Source organism: Helicoverpa zea, chromosome 10 (genome assembly GCF_022581195.2).
Source record: "Helicoverpa zea isolate HzStark_Cry1AcR chromosome 10, ilHelZeax1.1, whole genome shotgun sequence".
NCBI classification, from domain to species: Eukaryota; Metazoa; Arthropoda; class Insecta; order Lepidoptera; family Noctuidae; genus Helicoverpa; species Helicoverpa zea.
The window spans coordinates 3,479,434-3,502,971 of record NC_061461.1 but is presented as its reverse complement, the minus strand read 5'-3'; the positions used below and the strand labels follow the sequence as shown (position 1 = coordinate 3,502,971).

The 23,538-nt window shown below is 35.5% G+C and overlaps 1 protein-coding gene across 1 annotated transcript; it reads right to left on the bottom strand.

Annotated features, from left to right (window-relative positions):
• Positions 1-21,171: 21,171 nt before the first annotated feature.
• On the bottom strand, positions 21,172-22,195 carry LOC124633993 (GILT-like protein 1). Its single transcript, XM_047169385.1, has one exon. It carries the CDS (start codon positions 22,136-22,138, stop codon positions 21,500-21,502), a length of 639 nt encoding a protein of 212 aa, XP_047025341.1. The 5' UTR covers positions 22,139-22,195; the 3' UTR covers positions 21,172-21,499.
• Between the last annotated feature and the right edge of the window lie 1,343 nt (positions 22,196-23,538).

Sequence of the window (23,538 nt, the reverse complement as noted above, 5' to 3'; positions counted from 1 at the left end):
ATAACATTATCGTAATCACGAAAACAGGAATGATAAGCCTTAAAAAGTCGCTTCTACTACATTTCATTGCCCAGGTAGGAACCAGTACAAACTGATTGGATGTGTGTATAACCTTACAAAAACAAGCCAACACGTATAACCATTTGATGTTCATGTCGATCGTGTAACTCTGTAAATTGGTGTCATTCGCGCGTGACTGCTATTTTGATACAAACTAGATTTTAACAATCGTTCGTGTTTTGTTTGCGGAACTTTTTAATATTAGGTACAGTTTGTTAGCGTTCATGTAAACTTTTTTCATTTGAATACTGGCTGGCTGTAATAAATGATGTTCTATTTTTAAACTTTGCGGTCTGATAATTTGAATGTGGAATTAACCATAACCTAATTTTATATAATTTACTTTTTTAATCTACAAAATATTCAGAGAGTAAAATATTAAAAAATATATTTTATAATCTTTAAGGGGAAACCTAAATTCAGTCCGCATAAAAGATAAAACATAATGTCAGATAAAAAATACGGCTTAATTTTGAGCCGTTTCCAAGATCATAGATAGCCGTGAATTAATACTGACCATTTCTCAGCACTGTCTTACAGTCTGAATGTTAAATCGAATAGAAAATTTTAGATCTCACTGCACAGGACTTGAAATATAGGCTTAAGGCGCCAAACGAATGAATATTATATTTAGACGTTTATTTTAAAATTCAATGGATGCATTAATCGTTATTACTTCTCAGTGCGATAGTTACGATTTTGTAGCCAGTATTAGGATATTATTGACCAGTTACAGTTACAGCCTTTTTATCGTCCCACTGCTGGGCACAGGCCTCCTCTCACACGGAGAAGAATTATTGACCATTTTGTTACAAATGAGTTCTTAACCTGCCTTTAAAAATCATCATGCAAATCATCACATGTCTCTTTTCGTCCTCTTTCCAACACATTTGTGAACTACGGGTCGGCTTCCAGTTCAACCTTCCTCAAATTATTAACACAGTTATAAATGTTTGACCAAAACTAAATACCTAAACCATAATCAAAACCGACCACACTAAAATCAACACCCCAACAGACCACTCTTAATTATCGATACATCATACCCCAAAATCGATTCATAACGCGTACTAATCAAAACTGATCGTTTAAATCAGCGAGTTTGCTGCATGCATTGAAATCATAAATCAATTGGATAGCCTATTACTTTGTGTGCTCAGCCATTAGGCGTGCAGTCGATGTAAGTGCAACCCTAACTTGGGAACTATCGATATTGTAAATTAAGCTCGAATAGTGAAGTGAAATTGGGCGTTGTGATTAGATATTGAAAGCTGTTTGTTTTGTTTAGATTGTGTTGTTAACGGAAGCAAGTTAGGGAATTGATTACTTAGCTATATCTGACCATGCAGTATAAAGTAATCTTTGTTGCATTTTATTTGCAGTGAACTACAAGTTCATCAAGTAGTTTAAGTTTGTATATATAGTGTGTACATATTGAACGCAAAATAAAAATATTAATAGTAAAAAAAAACCGTTCATCACTATTTAGAAACGTACGAAGGAACTATGCAGTTCATTTTACAGAACCATCATATGAGGAAAAAATAATAAAAACATATTTTGCATTTCATAGCTCGTATAAAGTAGGTATGTAGGAAAACTACGTAGTTATGAACAAACGAAATGCCATGAATTCTATGCAACATAAAAAAGTCATGACATCATATTATTACTACCTATTCTTCTTATGACATTTTTATGAGCTTTAAGAGTTCATAGCAGACCCTTTATAACTTCATTATTTTCTATAGAGTAAAATTTGTCGGGTATCCAATATTAGATATATGATTTTACTCATCAATTTGAAGATTTATATAAATTCTTATAAATATTAGCTAAAAGTAATATTTCTCAAGTAATGGGTACCAAGCTGAAAAAACATAATTTAGGTACTTTATAACTCACAAAAATATTATTCCATATATTTACCCCCCACTGCTTTACCTATTCAACCTTTTCAACCAAATCTATTCAATTTTCAAATGTTTAAAATACGTTACAAAAGGTCGCACAATTCCTTCCATACAGAACGCATTGAACTTATGACGGATGGCGGAAAATCAATTTCCACGACCCCTGACGTCTCACTTACGACGCAGGGAGGGTCCCAACGCACTGATCTAGCTGTTTTTCACCTTCGTTACACACGTCAAAATAAACAAAAAATGATGAATATACCACCAGGAAATAGCCTAATGTGTATTTTAATGATTCGTGGTAAGGGTCGCTTAATAGATGTTACTTTCTTCGAGGGGTTGCGAGTCAAATGGCGGAGCGAATCAATTGATGGTTAAATAAAGGTCACGTGGTCATATTTTGGCTAGATTCGAAAAACTACAACTATCTGAAATAGGTATTAGCTCAATATAAAAGGTTTGTTCGGAGCCAACTCCTACAATGTCCATCAGCAAAAATTGACATGCAAACATCCATTCAATGTTCCCCCTCTGTCACGTTTCCCTAAGTTTGATAAAACACGACCCCAAAATAGTTTGTTGACAAAAGCCTACGCTTCTGATGCCTCTGAGAGGAAATTGCCTAAAGTCCGCTCCATTTTACGTAAGGGACGCGGAATTAAAGTGCGTGACTGTGTGTAAAGATTTAATCGTCTACGGAAAATTCACTTGAATACAAGGGTTAGTCAAACGTTGGTTAATAACCCGAGAATACGGTTACTCGAAACTTTTAATTGTCAAACGTTTATCGCTGTTTTTATTACGAGTATACGATCGGTCTTGCTATGTGGGGTCAGAGCGCGACGAAGTTTCATAGATTATGTAAATAAATACGATGTGGAATGCTATGAAAGTTTATTGTTCAGTTCCTTAGTATAGTGGCGTTTGTCACGGCATTTTTATGAACTACCAAAATAGGTATGCTAATGTGTTCTGATAAAACTGGCACTGACGACTGACGTCATATGTGGATAAATTTCCGGGTATACGGCACAATCTACATGAATGAACCATCCATAGTTGTAACATGATTTGACTATGCTGCATTTCCCTTTGCAAGAGTCAAACTGCCTTTTATAATAAGAACGTTTTGAAGACTGTCAATGCATGTGTGAGTAATTCACCCACACACCTACATACAAAAATGGAAGAATATACACTTACAATGGTATAATGTGCAAATGATACGTAGTGACTCGACCTGTCCAGACTAGGGTGAGTTAAGGTTCGCACTTCGCGTGACTCCCCCTAGCATCCGGGGAGCGTGCAGCGCTGACGTTACCAAACTGTATATATTTTAATACTGATCAGAATTGTACTTCATTTGTTTTGTGTGAAACTGGTTGATTTGTTTTTGTTTTAATTTGTGGTTGAACTTTTTGTAAATTAAATTAGGAACTATACATGTATTAGGCACACCATTGCTAAGTAAATATGAGCTTCTTATGTGTGAGGAAGAATAGTTTTCTACTTCTGAATTGAATATATGACGCTAAAATGTAGGTAATGAATAAACATTTCAATAGTTACAATCATCCAAATATACGACACACTGATAGCATATTACTGACCCCATTTGTATTCCACTAACGCAATATACAAAACATCAACCAGGATTAAACGTACAAAGGAAAAAAGCGAAAAACTACAAACAACTACACGCCCATTGAAATGTTTATCCTTTAACAAAGCATCGCGCATTCCCTGCCCGTTGCCACCATTTGTCGCCCTAAGTTTGACACCAAGTTCCCCGTCGAAGGGAAAGAAGAGAAAAAAGTAAATATTTCACGGCCCTACTGCACCCTTGTTGGAGGAATCACGCGTCGCTTGCGCGTGTTTTCACGAAGATGGATCATTGGTACGCGCGACAAGTTAAGCTGTAGACCAGCGGTTGAATCGTCGCGGTTGGAACGCAGCTTTTATTCGCTCGCGCTGTCAAAAACAATCTTTATTTATTGTAGCATTGATTTATTAAATAAAACTGTAAAAATAACAAAAAGTTTTTGAACAAAAACCTAGTTAATATATATTGTGTAATGTGTCACAATTCATAATATATATGTATTTCCACATACAAAGATCATTGAAGTTTCAATAGTGAAAATATTTTACAATTGATACACAACACAAAAATGGTGCTATTGTAAATTATTACTATTTTATACAACTACGTATGGATTTATAAACTCAAAAATAAAACCACTTTTCAACCACAGCGTAAACATTGAAATAATTTAAATGAATGCTATTGACTATTATGCATACATATACTACAGTGGATAGCAAATATACCACTACATGGCAGCATATTATTGAACAGAAATATGCGGTAGGTATATATGCCTTATTTATATTCTATCTTCTATATAAACAAAAATGAATTGTTGTTCGTTAGTCTGATTAAAACTCGAGAACGGCTGGATGTCCAGGGATGGTTTAAACGATACGAAGTTCGCGGGATCAGCTAGTTAATAATAAAGATTTGCACTCTCAAAGCCATTAGTGACCTACAATTTAAAGCATGCTGCCGTTTTACATAAACCATAAACATTCACTTTCGAAGGTCAATGAAACTTTCTTATAAATTAGAGCCTATTCTTGCGGTTCCCAAGAGATCTGTTTCTCTTAACTTAATTAAATATACTGTCAGTATGTACGTATGTACCTATATTTTGACACCGTGAGGTGATTGAGAAGCGACGTTCAGGTTTAGCTATTTGACGACATTATGTATCTATAAAAGAATTTAAAAGAATAAATTAAAATAAAAATTGCTTCCCGCGTTCAAAACGCCCGTCTACGCATCCAGAACTCCCTCGAAGATGGATCATCGAGACGGCGGGGGGCGAGCGATCGCGATAAACCGACGCGATATGGAAAACTGCGGAATGTGAACACCTAGCTACTACTCGTACCTCGCCAATGCAACTACTCATACATTCAGTTTGTGTACCGCTCGTATTGAATGTTCACACCTCTGTGTATGTTTGTATGTTGAGCTTTATTCTGTTGTGAATGTGATATGTTTATTCTAAAATAACTATTGTTATTGATGATATTTTTGAGAGATGAAAACAACCTATGTATTTTATGATCAATACTGTGTGGTAGATAATGAATCTAATAGAGACGTATTTACTATGTATAAAAGTTGCCTCGTGCCTGAAGGTGCCTTGACGATACCTAATGTTATTATTAAAAAGTTTGTTTTCACAATAATTAGTCAACTCAGCTTGAGTAACTTCTAGAACATACATCTAAGTATTGTTTTCGTTTAGCATAAAAGAAAAACAAGAGTCACAAAGTCTTAACGCTAAACCTAAACTTTACCTAACAGAACAAACATTCAAGAAAAACAAATTTACTTTTAAAATTTCAGCTCGGCAAGTGACAGCATGTTCTCAGTTGGCTAAGTAAAGAGACCTGTTAACATAACTCAGCAATCTAGGCCGCCTGTCCGGGCACAAAACAAAGAAATAGCCTATTAAACTTCAAGGTATGTTGCGAAGAAATTGTTCTAACTACCTAACCAGTGTAAAAACGTACTTACTGCTTAAGAACTTGTTTGTTTTGGTCGTAAAGTCGAAATACCTATTACAGTGCGATACTTAAGATTTTCGCTAACGAAATTGCGTGAAAGCAAAATGTCTTTCAGTGTTTAGCGCGGACGTAAAATGATCTAATGAGCTATAACGTTTGTCTTGGTACTCATCAAAAATTGTTGTGAAAATTGCGTATGTGAGCTAACACCACTTTCAAAATATTATATTTAAAACATATGCTTTTATTTCTTCGTATTTTATACAAATGTTGCGACTCATTCTGGTTGTGTGTATTTATTTCTTGTCTATGCATTAAAAGTTTATCAAGCGCTTCAGAATCCGATTACTGATTTTCATTTTCCATAACTTCATATACCTATGCAACTTTTCAACAAATACTTCGATATTGAAAGCTAAATTTTATGCACTCTATTTTCCATTACGAACTTTTTAAAGTCGTATTAAGAAAATGCAAAAAATATTATTGGAAATATAAACAAGTGAACTTAAGTGATAAGTTTACGTCAGATACATGCGTTTCTTTTGTCGCCATCTTGCAGTGAGTTTTAAGCAAATATTAACATTTACTTTTGACATTTTCTTTCCCCCTCTGCCTAAGGAACGCCCTTTTAAAATACGGTGAAAATGTTTTGTAATATCCGCAAAAAATCTGGAAAATGTGGTTGGAGTGACAGGTAAGCAAACAGACGGATTTTTGATTAAGACTATTTCTATGTAAGGGACGTTTTTCACATTTGCAGCCAGCAATATTATTTTATTATCACCTTTTTCTAAAAGTACCTGCACACACTGTGTTATATGCTATCATTATGCAAATCTGTGAAGGAAAACATCTACCGAAAATCATATCCGCGGTTCGGATACGCGGATAACATTTTCAATAACGCGGCACGTCCCTACGTTCGAACAAAGTTTCGAAATGGCGCCGTACCAAAAGAACACACACTTAAAATGGCATTATCTTCTTATTTTTATATTAAACTTGAACTGGGAGGAAGTCTTGTAATCGCCTTAAGCTTTTCATCATTCAGGGACAGCTGTCGCCCTCGACATGTTCCCCTAAGATTTACTAAACTTAGTTTAAATTTTATTGAGGTATTGTTTATAAAGTCTTAGAAAATCTTTTGAGGGAGGATTTTCCACGAAATTTTCTTATCCGCTTCAAAAGTTTGAAAATGGTGTAATCATTCTAAGTGAAGTTTTTTTTTTTTTTATAAAAATACATTTTTTCTAAGAAGTATGATTCCTAAGTAGTTATTTTTTATCAGCAGACAATCTTATATTAGGCCTACCTAGTACCTACGTATGTTGACATAATTCCTACACATGAGATTGTAAGAAGAAAAATGGCTGATACTTTCAGAAAGGAAATTGATCGCGTATGAGATCTTTACACTTCATACACAAAATACACGTCTGATTACAAATTGTTATCATAACTGACGATCGAGAAGAAAGGGAAATTATGAAAAAAATCTTAACGTAGACCAGACTACTAGTAGATTTTTTTTCTACGTGATATAAATCAATTCACCGTATCATTTGTTGAAATCCGTCCACCGTTGGACATAAGCCTCTTTTTAGCATCCTCGACTTTACAACCGAAATAAAATTACAGCGTACCCGAATGGTCCCATTCGATTCTCAACTATCGATATTATAGCGTTACCCTTTTACTATCGAATAAAGCTTTCATCTTTCGGACATTCGAAACGACCATTTCGTATAATGATATTGGCCACTCTTTTACATACTCGGCGCATTCACTCGTTATTACTTTTTGAGAAATTCAATTCGAGTTGAAATTTAATAAAATAGTGAAAGGAATGTTTTAACTGTTGGACGTTTGCAACATATTGTTGAATGTATTCAATAAATTAATCGTTTTGTCTGTCAACAGATTCTTGGTATTATGGACTAACCAATATAGCGGAATATTGCATAGAATTGTTTTTTTTTTTTAATTAAATTCAATGTAGTTTTAAGAATCAACCTTGAAAGAGTCTAGCTTTGAGGTAAAATCAATAAGTCGACAGATACCTTTACATAATATAACACCAAAAGGAAACAGTTGTTTTCTCAGAAAGAAAATGTTGTTTTAGTAACGAACCCTTGTCACAAAGTTTCTTACAAAATATTGACGTACAAATTGGCATTTGTAGCAATTTTTTCATACTTATGACCCACAACCGGACTATCTATATTCGGCTAGTAGCTGATAACTTATCTAGCAACAAATTGCTCTGTATAATTCATAGAGGTCTCCAGGTGACAGGGGTACGCAATTCTATCCTAAATTATGTGCATACATTTCTATATGTTCATTTATCTATTGTTGGAAAAGAGAAAAACCCTCGGTGTTTGTTTGTATTCATTATTTTGAAAGCATTATGCTGTCCCTTAGGACGTAAAGGGATATTTTTGTGGAACGTTGAAGGTTCGAAAATTGTATCGATTATGTTTGTTAAATTATGTTTTGTTAAGAGATTGTTTCTTATTTTTCGATACAAGTTTCATTATTTACTTGATAACTTAAAGAAAAAAACTAGTGTGTCTCGATGTAAATAGTATGTAATGGAATAAAAATAAAATTAAGTAGATGTATTTATTACAGAAAATAACACATTATGCGTGAGCTGATACCAAAATAATTTTAATCTGAAAAAATACGAGTAGACAGGAAATTCCGCGTGGGATTTCACCAAAGACAAAACGATTAACATATACGATTCTACCAATATCTAATCCGATTTTTATATTACGAATTTCCTAAAAAAACATCTATACAACCGATAGCAAAAATCAGAAACTGTAGTAAAAGCGAAGCCCCGAACACGCCCGTAGTGTAGGTAAGGTCCGCAACAAAAATTTAATTTTGCTACAAAACTTTCTATGGGCTCTCTTAAATTACTGACATAGTACTGGCCAACTTTTCTTGTTAGAGATCGGAGATATTCTCTAAGAAACTTGCTGGAAAAACCTATTTTATGTCCCTACTTTAATGACAGGTTTTTTTATTCGAGACATCCGTAATCAATAGGTAGGTATTTCATTTTTTTATCTTTGTGTAGTTTCTCGATTTTTTGATATTGTTAATAACTTCTATAATGAGAAAAGTTTGCATATGAACAGCTTATCACCAAGCCAATTAATAAAAACATAGTAGAATCATTTTTCTCAATATAGTCTCCAACACAATCAACTGGACCACTCCAACTCAAAAATTGAGGCTTAAAACAAAATGTTCAAGTACGAAATAACATTAAAGTCTGTATATTTTTTCGTTGTTACCTTCGAGCCGTCCTATCGCAGTTTGCAATAAAGTTGTAGGCTTCCACGATTTATGAGTGGTTGGTTGGGTCTGATAATAGGAAAAAACTTAATATCTGCGACGACGATAGGACCTTGAGAAACTTTATTTAGTTCTTACAGAACGTCCTGGAGGGTTTTGGATGTCTCAATTTTCTTTCTTCTTTAGAATATCTGGGACCTTAATAAATTACAGTATTTCAATGAAAATATTTTTTTCAATAGGTATCTTTGATTTTTGTTATATACTTTATTGAAAAGATAAATTACCTCAATTACCTTATGAGAAATTCTTATTCATCTTTATGCTCATATAATAAAGAGCAAACATCGTTTAGTTTGTTTGTACCCAAAAAGCCCTAAAACTACTGAATCGATTTGAAAAAATATTTCTCTAATGGGTTATATTTCATCCAGTTACATGCAGTAGGACGCGAGTGAAACGACGGGGAAACCGCTATACATAATATAAAAGTACATATATAATCCCCCAACTGAAGGAATAACGAGAAATCACAAGAGAAAGTTGGTGAAATACATCTTTAACGGTCGATAGAGTTTTGAAAGATGCCGGAAAAGAACTTTAGTCATGGATAATAAATACTTTTCTGAAGGAAACTATGTAGGGAGATGAGCAAAGTTGGATGGCTCGAACTAACGGCGTGTTTCAAATGTACGACGGAGAATGTCGGGCTAATAAAGTGCTAATATTTTTGATTTTTAAGATAGGTTTGGAAAATATCTCTAGAATTTCCCATTAGGTCACTTATTTTAGGCAAGTCTTCGGCTTCCTTGTTCAAAATCAAAATGCAAAGTACATAGAATACCTGTAGTTAATCCAGCTTTATAAACGTTGTCCCGTTTTCCCGAACTCTTTTATTTTCCATTGAAAACCACTTTACATGAAAAACATAAAAAGGCGGAGGCAATTTTATTAAAATGTCTGCCCTGAAATAACACACTAACCCAATTCTTCACCAATAAAAATAAACACAATAACGAACAAAGAATGTCATATTCGATAAAACAAAAAATCTGATCCCTTTATACCGAAAATACTGTAACAGTTTCCACAATATTTCTACCTCCCATAGTTTCCGCGTATCACTAAAGCCATAAGCAATGTTCAAGTTGAACAAGTTCACTCGAGCATACCCAAAACCTTTATACGAACGAAAACGATTTGATTTATACTTTCAAGACCGCTTTCCGTATGACGGGACATGAGAAAAGCATTTTAATATTATCTTCGTACGTAGAAAACAACGAAAAAGTACGTAGTTTATATCCCGGAATAATAAATCTAAGGGGGGACACATCTGTCAAAAGTGTAAAATATGTATTACTTGTAACGCCTGTCTTGTCTTTTAGACTGAAGAATAAGATGCATTAGGTACCGTAGTTGAAGCCAGGTTTAAAACGAAATATTTTTAGAAGAATAAATTTATTTATTTATTTATTTATCAAAAACACAGCTAATTTAATCTTTACAGGCACTTAGCCTAATACGACAAAATTAGTTACATTATATAAAATTTAAAAATTCAAAATTACATTATACATACGAAACTAAACATAATATCACAAAAATAATACCACTACTAAAGTTTTAAATACTAACAATACTATAGGTGGCCCTTGTGAACTCATTCAGCGAACAAGTAAACAAATCGACTCTACTCGACACTGCGTTGAGCGTGCGCAAGGCGCGCGTCAGTGGCGCTCGCTGCAGCAGGTTGGTGCGCGCGCTCGGCACCGCCAGCAGCTGCGGCCGTCGCCGCCTACTCACATACCCATCCGGCACGCACATGCGTAGCTCCATAAGAATTGTGGAGTTAAATAATTTACCTCGCAATACTTTAAATAAATAAACAGCCAGTGCCACTTCCCGCCTAGTCTCCAGTTTGCAGTATCCCACCATACCCAGCACAAATAATGTTGGGTATAGTAGAGGATAGCCGGGGTATACCTTGTATATTTTTAAATACAAAAATCGGGTGAATTTATTTTGTATCCTCTCAACCATGAATTTGTATTTGGCTTCACTTGGTCCCCATATCACTGCACAGTACTCGAGGTGAGATCTAACCAAGGCGTCATACAAAGCCTTGAGAGCCCCCATATTATTAAAGTCATTAGCTTGTCTCAAGATAAATCCCAAATTTCTAAATGCTTTCTTACTGACTTTAATAATATGACTTCTGAATTTTAAATCGGCCGCAAAATAGACACCAAGGTCTCTAACCTCCATCACTCTCTCCAAAGTTTCACCCTCTAACTTATAACAGTGGTGGTGTGGACTGCGCGCACGAGTGAAAGACATTACTGAACATTTGGAGACATTGAAATAAAGTCTGTTATCATGGCTCCATTTAACAACTCTGTCTAAATCTTCCTGGAGAACATTATGGTCAGTAGTGTCTTTCATCACACGGAATAATTTTAGATCATCGGCAAAAAGCAAACAAGATGATTCTTGGACTACTGCTGGTAAATCGTCAATCATTAATATGAAAAGAAAGGGACCCAAGTTGCTGCCCTGACTAACGCCTGATCTCGTATAATATGGCTCAGAAAGGCATCCTCCACAGTCGACAAACTGACGCCTGTCCCGCAAGTAACTGGCAAAGAACCTCAACGTATGTGGCGTGCAACCCTTGCCAGCTAACTTCGAGAGCAAGACATCATTATCGACTGTGTCGAACGCCTTCCTGAAGTCAAGATACGCGACGTCTACTTGCAAACCAGCATCCACCGCTGGTACTAATGTTGACATAAGATGAAGCAAGTTTCCTGTGGTTCTACGTCCCGTACAAAAGCCATGCTGAGCGTTAGACAAGTGAGCCTTAACCTGGTCATAGAGGGAACTATGCACAGCTGCTTCAAATACTTTGGCAGGAGAAGACAGTTAAATGTTGCATGTTTTGTTGAATCTACATTTTGGTTCTATGAATACGACATACTTGTACATCATTTTAATATCTAGCCTAAAAATATGAACCAAAAGAATTTTTTAAGGTTTTGTAAGTGAAAAGAAACATTACTCACAGAAACCCAAATAATACATGGTGTGAATGAAATTATTGAAATGCTCTAAGACGTATTCACTGAATATCTTTAGTAGGTATGCATATTCTCCGTTAGACGTTAACAGTCAAATAGTTTTATACGGCTTCCAAGTATTAGCCAAGTTTATAGCTCTAGGCTAAGTTTCAGTCTATCTATAGGAGCGATCTGCAATGTGTTAAAACCAGTTGTAAAGCTGAAGTGAACTGTTATTGGTTTCATTTTCGAATATAGCTTCATGAAATCCATTGTTAGCAATGTCTGATGTTACTATGGCTTTCATTGGGTAGTTGATTTTAAAACCCCTAGTAGGTATAGGTGCTTTGCCTTCACCGAAAATTGCGAAAAATGCAAAGCATTTCCTTTATACTAATACTTAGAAGGAGGATAGCTGAAACCTGTAGCTCTTCACACTGTAGAAAAATGTTTATTTACATAATGCGTTTTAAGCTTCAACCACCATCAAATTAATCAGCCAATAAACGTCATTCATTTGTCCTCAAACCCCAAATATAAATTCCATAATGTAACTTCATACAACGAAATAGAATATTCAGAGCCTAGCACATTAAACTGAATTAGGTCATATATCCAGGGTAATAGATTCAAATCCGCAACAAGAACAGTTCCGAACGGATTTGGGAATACCGCTTTGATCAGTGGCATCCGCAAATGCCGCGATTGAAGGTTGGTTAGTCGGTCATGCAGAAGTTATCAGTTATTGAAATCGATCTCGCGCCCCGTATGCCCGAGATTTTTACGGCCATATTATGAAGTGACGTCACGTTTGCTTTCGTGGTAGAACAATATGAGGACTGTTTGGTCTTACATAATTCTAAGCTTAGTTTCTGTTATTGTGTGAAAATGTGATCGCACTAGCTCATAGCAAAAAAATAACTTAAATTAGTCCAATATCCAGGAAAACATTAACTATATTTAGTGCAAACAGTCTGCCTACTCCCAAGGTTAAAGCAATATCAAGGATCTTATACGCCATCCAAACTTCCTTAGCAACAAAAACGTTGGAACTTCATCGATACCGCACGGTCGGTTGGCTCGCGTCGTTGTCACCTTTTCAGTTTCGCATCAAAGGCTCCCTTTTGATCGGTTTCCATGGCCCTAATTAGCAGTAGCTCGTTCAACATTCGTTCAGCTGGAAGATATTGTTTATTGGCAGTAGATCCGCCGCGCCGGAGCGCCAAGGGGCCTATTGGCACGGAAAATTGAGGCAAAATCGCGCACTAAACGCCTACCCCCGTTCCGTATGAATCTTGAATTATTTCGATATACCGCTCAAAACGCGAACTTTACCGATTAATTAGGATGTTCGATTAATTACACGTATGACGTAAACGTAATTAAATTAGTTGTGGTGTTGATTACTATTTTAATTTGCGGGCTTATTTTAGGTTTTGTTTTCGTTTAAATTGCACGTATTAAATGTCTGCTAATTAACGTGAACACGATGTTAATTGATATTTTAAAGCGTGTTTGACGGTAAAATGTAAACAAAGTAAGGCGTGTTTTTGTGCTCATTTTTTTCTTCTCTTCGAATTATCTCCTATTGTAATTCATCCGGTACCAAATTCTCTAACACTATCTTCTAAACTTCAAATGACATACATTTCCGTGTATATCTTGTAACCTATATTAAGCCTGGCCTTGCAGACGCTACTCGAAATAGGCCACGGCCGTCGACCACGCTTGACAACTGCAGACCTCGTCTTTTCGCTTCGATAGATACCACTGCTTGTCACTAACAACTTGGACTGAGACATGTTTCGTAGTTAGGGTTGTCACTTAAACATATGTGGATGATACGGTCATATTGGTCTTTATGTTTTTCATAAAAGTGTAGACGACCTTACTTTCTCAAAAGATCTGTCATGCTAGGTTATTTTACACTGCCACCATTTTTTGTCTCCTAAACTGGACCTTAGTAATACGGAAAATAATTTTTATAGTTTTTTTTTCTTCAGATAATTGATTCCTCAGCCTGCTTCTCGCCTCTAGCATTAAAACTGGAACATTTTTACCTTTCATATAAAATTTTCTCGCGATACTTTGTAAATAAATTAGCTAGGCCAAAGTTCGCCCGTTTGGAAGATATTGCTTATTGGAAACTATTACTACCCGGTTACCGTGGAAAGGGCCATTCAGCCGTATTATATTTCTATACTGTTGCAGTATTTTTGATGGTCCACTCAGTTCGTGTAATAAACATGAAATGGCCGTCATTTCGGAATACTGTTGTTACAACGAATAAGTTTGGTTATTTCCCGTATTATGTTATTATTCTTATCCATAATCAAATTGGGCTACAAATATGAAATGCAATCTTGCGGCTGAAAGTTCATGACATTTCTGCAGAGAAATGAGATAATACGTATGTTGATATGATTCGGTTTACTGCTGTTTGTGAAAGTATAGTATTGCTGCTATATTTAAATGAGTAAGACATGAAGAACATTTTATAAAAGACAATATCTGTATGGTTATTACATCAATTAATTCTCACCACACGCCATCACGTGGACGCCATTATTTTAATTCTCAGAAGTTGCTTTTCAGAATTATATAAGCTTACAAATGAATTAATTACTTCACTGTCTGAAATAATTCTTCATAATTAAGGTTTAAATAGCGACATTATTAATAAAAATACACTAGCAAAAATAGAACTGGGAAGCAGTGTCGGACACTTTTAATTGCAAAACATGACGGGGTCTCGAACTTTCCTTCGATAAGAATCTATGAACCGAGTTGAAATTTAGTTTTGCGGACTGTCAGTATTGATATTCGAACAAGTTTTATCTCAGAACTCCACTCTTTTTATTATCAAAGTCTTTTTTTCATCGTTTTTGTGAAGAGTCGCTAAATGAAGATGTCTTCGAAAATTTTGCTGAGAAGAATTTTGTTATGTTTGAATCCGCGTATAATTCTGATTTTTATAGGTAAAAATTTGATTGGCGGCTCGAATTCAGAGAAAGAATTATTAGTATCTGTCGATATCGATATGACAGGACGTGCCAATTTAATACTGAAGGCGACAAGGCTTAGCACTTAGATTTTTTAAAATCCCTGAGTCAAAATTATTGGATTAGAATACAAAATTCAAGGACCTTATATTTATGTTAGTCGTTCAATACTTTCTAGAAATTATTATGTTTATTACTTTTGAATTAAATGTTAAAATTATTTAAGATTCATTGTTAGTCAAAGAGTGGTTATTTCAGTATCTGAAACACATACTCAAGGATATATCTCCTTTATAAATACCTACTAAGTTGAGATAAATTAATGTTTCTATGTAATAAGATTCTTCATCATTTAAAAATTTCATAACGCTCATAAAAAAAATCCTACGTATTTGATAATTCACAGATAGCAATAAATTGTGATCAAGTCCTAAAATGTAGCAATAAAATACCACGTGGTGAGCGGTTTATTGCCACCAACGGAAATTTAATTAGACAGTTTCTGTCTTCAGGACTAGGGTGAAAATTTTAGTGGCCTATATTTTCCAATTAAGTATCATAATAGGTCGTAATGATTCTATTTATATACATGGTCTATAGTTGCTTATAGGATTATAGGAGACATTTTGTTTACAATATTGTGTGATCTATTATGTTTTTTCTTCAGCATCATAAAACAGGTGCTGAAACTTCCATGACTTAAATATATGAGTAAATAACCACAGCACTGTGCTACCTAGCAATCACTAATGCAGCATGACTCCTGCAAAAAAAACCTCATTGTACACAGGTAGCATTTCGACCAGTATTGATCCGTCGGCTAGACGATCCGACACGCCCGGGGACCATAGTTCTTCAATTATTCAGCTGCCTACTTCCACGGCAAAACTCGTTTGTTACATCTTGAGTGTATTGCTATTCCTCTTTTATGGTTTGAGGAAATCATCTGTCCTTGTCGAGCAACGGGTCCGAAGACCGAACCGTCTCCGCTGGAATGTTAATAAAAATGTATTTTACTTCCCGAATTAGGACTGTTTTATTGCTGTTGCGACGTGAATGAGGATGTTTGGGAATTTGAATTTTTGGGGGCGGAGTGAAAATTTAGTCCTGGTGAATTTTTTCGTTTGTATTTTTCATCACACTTACCAAAACCGACCACCACCCTCCTTCAGATTCAGAAAAATACTAGCAGTGGACTATCAAATTAGATCTCCCAATGTTATTGAACTAAACAAACCTAATTTGATTCTAAACTTCCAAACCCCATTTCAAAGTTCGCAACCTACATTCCTAAAAGCCCGTAAACAGGTTTTCGCCGACATCACAAAACTCGTAGGGCTAAACGTTTTGCAATAACGTAAGCGGTTACCGCACCAATAACGATACGTAACTGCATGGACAAGTCAATAACCATTACTATATACTAGCGACCCGCTCTGCATAATACGGCTAATAGCCGTGCTTATGCCGTGATCAGGCCCGCCGCTAGCTGTTTGTTCGCCCGCGTGCAAAACTGATTATGCCGCCCTACGACTACATACGTTTTGTCAAAAAATATATAAGGGGGGGGGGGGCGGATCCAGGTGGTCCGGACCCCCCCCGCCCATTCGTATCCATCTTACTTGTCCAACAGAAAAAAATATGTACATGCACCGCTCTGATTGCAGAAAACCCACCTACTTTTGGATAAATAACTATTGCAATACATAACATACATTACACATAACTTTTTATTTACTTGAAATGTTCAGAGTAACCTAAGCCCTAAGCAGTCCTGGGTTAGCCCTAAGCAAACTAAGCAATTGCTTAGGGCATCAATGCAGTGCAATCATTACCCAAGTGGCCCCTATGTATTGAAAGATTGTGATTAACTTAAACTAACGCACTTAATTATCTATAACAATGTTTAAAGTCAGTAAAATACGTTATTTGGTGGGTTTCCCTTTGAAAAATTATAAGACACTTTCCATATGTAAGCAAGCGCGAGCGGAGCGAGCGCGAAATTTTTATTTTTAAAGGACACAAAACAAATAAAAATCACTGTAAATTAACAAAGCAAAGTCAAAAAGTAAGATATGCACAGAAGTGAAGTGCAAAAGCCGCGAGCGAAGCGAGCGCGATTTTTTCCTTAGAGTTTTCATGAAGTGAACATATCATAAAAAGCCATAACGGACGTGCGCGAAAAATGATTATTCGGAATTGAATGCCTCAACAATTAAACAAAGATAAAATGCGATATCTGACATGGAGCCGCGAGCGCAGCGAGCGCGAATTTTTTTGGGGATGCAAAGGGTGAAACAGTCAAAATTGATAGGAGACGACCAAAGCTAGGGCGGCTTTTTCCGAAATTTTATTGGTTTAATTTTGCCGCCCCCTAAATAGCATTTGCCCCACGCTACGCCACTGGTTGATCTTAAATCGTTTTTAAGAATCTTTAATTTTGAAAATGTCCTTTCAACAGATGTACCTAACTGAAACCGGCAGTATAAGTAATATTCTTAGCGCTATTGCTGAGTTCGGAAATATTGAAATCAAATCATTAGTAAAAAGATATTGTATTTTTTAAATATTACGTGATAACTCGCTAGATTTGCCGCCCCCTAGGACGTGCCGCCCGCGTGCTGTGCACGCGCTGCACGCCCGCTTACGGCGGGCCTGGCCGTGATGTAGTGGAGTGTAAGGGAATACGGTTTTTGAGCTTGTGTTGCACAAATGAGAGTATAATCGAGATCGCGGATTGATGCGTCGTTAGTGTTGTCAATATGAGAACCCAATAACACAGAAACTTAATGTACCTACGTGTCAAATTTAATAAATCCTATTTTATCTAAAAAAATCTAAAAAACCTTGTCATTTTTCCCGTGGTCCTTGTAAACAAAAACAAAACAAACGAACAACTGTGTAGAAAGTATTCAAGGAATATTTTTCTAATACTTACCTAAAGACGATTTATTTCGCATAAATTTTTTTTACATAAAAGACTATGAAGCGACAAGTTCACGGAATTTTTGATCAACACCGACGTGATAGATAGTTGTCTATTTTATCCGCAATTTTAGAAAATCACTCTATTAACTTCATCCTGCAGGAATATTATCATACGTTACGTAGAAATATTGACAAGACTGAATCTTGTACTTTGTAATAAGTAGCTTGTATGTCTAAGAAGATATTATAAGCCATTTATTTTTGAGACAGATTCCGAGTTTACAGGCAGCGTCACTTGTTCCGATAATGAAGAAAAATATTCTAAGTTCATTCTATCATAACTTTAACTATATACTGTAAACCAAAGTCCTAAATCGCTATTCTGTCTGTTTACGATATACCTCCTGCAAAATGCCTGAAAGGATTTTCGTGCGATTTCCACCATTAGAAAAAAAGAAACTTTTTTCAATAATCCTTTTCCGGATTAATAAAAAAATGTTTGTTTATTAATTAAACACATGCAGAATTAAGGTTACAACCAGGAGCATTTTTTAGTTCTGCTCGTTACTATGTCACGTTTTTTAATCCAGACCATTGAAAATATCACAGTTATATACAAACCGTAAGTATACCGGATAACAATAATTCACAAACAAGGCATAACACCTGAATATAGATAAATAAAGTCCTACCTATTTCGAGTAAACAAACCTTCAATTTGGTACATTGTAAAGCCAAAATGTACTTCGGACGTTGCGTGTTCGACGCCCGAGTAACAGTAACCTCGTGGTCGGCTAATGAATCACATAATAATGGAAATTAATAGGCTCTATTGTTTGTACAGTTAAAGCTGTAGGTCGAGGCTCCTAATTCAGGATTTACGAATCGCGGGAATTGAGTTTGTAAGAATTATGAGTAGTATTTTGAAGGGAAACTATGAGACTATGGTAAAATGAATAAAATTTTGCAGTCTAGGATAAAAATTGACGCTGGAAATAATCTTAATTCCATTCTATTATTATAAATAAATCATCAAGTACTTGGTAATTTACATAAAAAAAAAAAATTATATAAAAATCCTTAACCGCTAAGTTAACAAATCAATTTCAGTTGTTTCGAAATCAAAACATCCACAAACCAAGGATTTAAAATGCCACTTTCAAGAGTTTGTCCTTCCAATCTAGGGCATTAACTTCTACGCCTTTATTGAGCATGAAACTCCTACAATAAGTCCCCATCAGAAATATTCTAATGTCATGTATTGTTATTGCTATGCGTCAGGAAATTTAAAGGTGCTCCCACACCGCTCTATTCCTAATGTAGGTAAAATTACAAGACGCATTGTTGAAACAATCAAAAATATCTGCATGGAGGGACAACTCCTAGTGACGAAAACATGACGGACCCTTGGACAGTTTTCACAGTTTAAATCCGGATGCAGGCAATCGTCAACTGTAAATCGATATCTTCACATAAACATGGCTTAACTTCGCCAAAATACACGTGAATTCGCGTCACTCAGGTAAAAAATTGAAATGTTACTCTTCAGTGAGGGAGCACCTTTACTTTAAAGGACATAATTTTAAAGCATTTCCATCACAAAGCAGCGGTTTTCATACAATGATGCGCCCTTTCCAAACCGAACTTAATGTAGCGCATCGGCGCTGCAAAGTGGTGTATGACATTTTTCAATCGCTTAATGGTGCAGCATTATTGGCTCATGAGGCCTTCCATGGCGGAATAATGTGGTAGGGTGACTAGGATTTGCGTTTTTAGAGAAACATTTCAAATTAGGAACGGACCTACTTTTTATTACTTATTTAGATTTTATTCTTTATTTGAAATAGAAAATCTTAAGAAATACTGTCTATTAATAAGCAGACCTGTGAAATCAGAAAGTTGTAACTAGACCCGTGCTGAAAAAAGTGGATCAGAACAGTGTAAAAAAAAATTGGTTTAGACAAAAATATAATCTATATTATAACAATAGAATTATTCAATTCATTGAAACAGTGCCTAATTGAATCAGTTACGAGAATATGTTTAATCATTGTACTAATTTATTTAATCACAGCTAATCGAGTCGAGCTACGTTCTGTAATCAGCTATTACGGTTTATCAATGCGTGCGTATGTAATCCGTAAGCCAAACCAGATTAATTAAGATTACACCATACGTCGACATTGTCTGATTAAATGTAGACTAAACTAGCTCATTTCCTATAATATAATATGAAAACAGAGTAATGAGGACTTACTTACCTACTTTGCCTGGCCAACCTAAATGCAAACTTATTCGAATAGAATGAAAATTGTAAACGGATCTATAATAAATTAAATCGTCATCAAGGTTAAGATTAAGTATAATAGACAATGTAGATGTGCATTTTTTTATCAAATCAGATCAGATTTGATTAAACATCTTCACTTTACTACTAGATATTTACCGAAAAAATAACATTATCTAAACAATCTTATTTAACATTATATTGTTTCTTTAAATTTCCTTATTAAACAATCACAATAGATTACAAATGAGAAGCCCATTTTTTTTTAAGTCAGTTAAAAAAACAGTGTTACTTAATTTTCCCGAACTCATGGTCACCGCAATAACGTCCGCTGCACAATGCACTGACAAGCAGTTAGTGCGATCGTTTGCAAACCATTTACAGCACTAACACAAAACAAAATGGCGAATTACACATTATACCGCCAAAATTAACACTAAATTACCAATTTATGTTACATTTTGGACCATTCCCATTTCTATTATTTATGCCAGTGTAAATAATTTGAATACAGATGCGAGCTTTGATAATTAGCACGTTATTAGGTAAACTATTGTTTATAAGTAACATATAGATTGTTTGACGTTACAATTATAATTAACTAGTTTGAAATAGTTCTAGCTTCATCGTTAATTTTAACACAGTTGTAACTAAGTATCCATTTTTCCCATTATACAACGGTATTTTCATGGAATATGGAAAAACAAGAAGCAGGAGGTAAGTAATTACTTTTAAAGGTCCTAAAACTTTACAGATTAAGGATTCTTGAAATAAACAATTATAATTTTCGAGCAATCCGTAGTTTTTGTGTAACTAATATTCACGATGAGAATTAGAATGTTTATCTGTCTTCATGACAACAAATTGATTTAAAACGTTGTTTTTCTTCAATTTAGTACTGAGAGGAAACCATTTTTTTTTAAGAGTGATTATAATTAAAGATAAGAAATGGTTACTATATATCATTATTTTACCTGAATAAACATCGTACTTAAAGTCCTTCAAACATGAAATAAAACTTCCAATCACTTAAATTATTTTTAATCAATATATACAACTGGCAGTATAAAACATTATCTGTTATTGTAAAGATATCAAAAATAAATGATGCCTATTAAGAAACGGAACACGAACATTACACCGTCAGCTTATCATCAAAAATTCCTCAGCTATTAGCCATATCTTGTTCGGCGATTGTCCAATTGCACAAGTTTGTCGATTAAAACCCGGGTGAAAGTTGGACATTTAGTACTAAACTGGCACCAGCAAGACCAACTAAGATAAAACTTCACAATTCGCCGATTGGAGACTTTGACTTTGATGTTCTATGGGCTTACTCTTGAAAACTTGTAATTAAATTGTACAACTTGTTATTCCTGTAGAAGGGTCCTCAGATAAAGCGAAGCAAATCATGCTTGCGAGCCTGCTGAAGGCGGAGTCATGCAACGGTATATCTGGTACGTCGTTGAACATGATGTATGGAACAAAATTAATTGCCTGCATTGGAACAACGGCGGCGCTTTGAGCAGCAGTGTCCAAAGCGTCTCCAGGGTTGTTCACGCAGTGGTCTATGTCGATAAGATTGACCCCCACAGCTTGAGCGCAAATATAAGTTCCTTGCGCGAAAGCTGGGTAAGGGCTGGTGAATTCACAAGTCATGTAGTGCACTTGAGCATCTTGATTACCCTTCAACCTGTCCAGAACGCATCTGTGCAGACGGTTTGCCCAGCAGTCGTTTTCGAAGAACTGACAATGAAATCCAGTGGAATTCCAGACAGTTCTTCCCCAGGGCACGAATTCGACGTCCAGAAATTGTCCGTACAAACTGTAGGCTTCAGTTAACTGATTTTGAACAAAACGCATTGTATCAGAACATCCAGAGGCTGTGCCTATTGTTAGTTTAATTCTCCCATTTACTGCTTGCAATCCACTAACTGCAGTTAGGGATAGCATGAAGCACGCGGCTGCCCACACCAAATGTTTCGCGGCCATGACGACTATCGACGGCGGCGCGTGTGAAAAAACTGAGCAATTGTGGCATTGAAGTTGCTAGCTGATATCGTGCTGATAAGTTCAATATATATTTTACTAATCTTAGCACGCGATAAGACAGTAGTCTATATTATATCAATAGTAAATCTAAAAACCTACAGAACAATTTGGAATGTAAATATTCTACCCATAATAATAATTGTGCAAAACAGGACCAAATACCTAAAACATTTGTTTGATAATAAACTTAGGGAAATAAAAACAACTGTAAAACAATTTTCTTTTTCGCCCTCTCCCCTCCGAAAGTATTTCAAGGTAATCTCTTAAGATTACATCACAAAAAACTCGAACTCTTTAAGCCTCCATATTTTCTTTATGCGAAAAATATGTTTTTGTGGCAGCAAGTGGGCCGCCTAGAATAATAAACAGAAGAAACTTATTAACTTTTCTAAGAAGAAATATGTACATGCAGCCTTATTGGGGATTCGAAGGTATGAAGTAAAATGCCTCCCCTAATTTATTCTAGTTATACTTTTATTCCTTTTAAAAGAATGTCGGCTTATAAATTTTGACTTAATTACTTTCAGGGTGCATTATGGAAGGTTTTTTGGAAATTACGCGTGTTCATTGACTTAATAGCATGTTGAGCCTTTAATTTATCTTTTATTGCGAAAGAACAGTTTCCGTCCCTTGATCAGAATTGATTGCTATTAATATTTTGACATAGTATGTGGCTCGACTAATTATGATGAATCCTTATTTTGATGTCCTAGGTGCACAACACCGTTGTGATTGACTTTGCCAAGTTAGATTCCTAAACTTGCGTTCACAGCACATAGGAAATACTAGGCCGACTTGAAAAATATTTCAGCGATATATAGCCGACGTAACGAAAAAGGCTACAGGCTAATTGTTATCCCGGTGCGTAAAGTAAGCGTGGGTGAATCATCTGGCGGATGCTAGTCTTATTAGAAAAACAAAGCAACATGATAGCCACTAGATTTTATTATTATAATAGCCAAGACCTCTTAATCTAAAAACAAAATATAAATTAAACAGCCCTCTAATGCCCTCAAGAGCCCCGCAAAAAAACCGGAACCGAGACACCTTAATCTTAATTCATTGCACACAGTCCAGGTATTCAATTACCGTTAATATGTTTAAAAATGTACGCCCCCTTAGAAGGGTACTAACCGCAGTATTAATGAAATTGACTTCCCCCGGGAGAGAACTAGGGGCCCTTGGAACACTCCCTTTATAGTTGATGCGGTTGCGAGGTACCAGGATAAAGACAAAGGTATCGCCATGTCAAATTAACGAGTCGCTGTCAAATTCCAAGTTCCTGAAGTTGATATTGATGATGCTTTGCAAATAAGGAGGGTATGCGACAATGAGACTGT

Bases quoted from the DNA above. Each gene is read 5' to 3' on its own strand.
- LOC124633993 (XM_047169385.1), bottom strand. From the start codon at position 22,138: ATGGCCGCGAAACATTTGGTGTGGGCAGCCGCGTGCTTCATGCTATCC.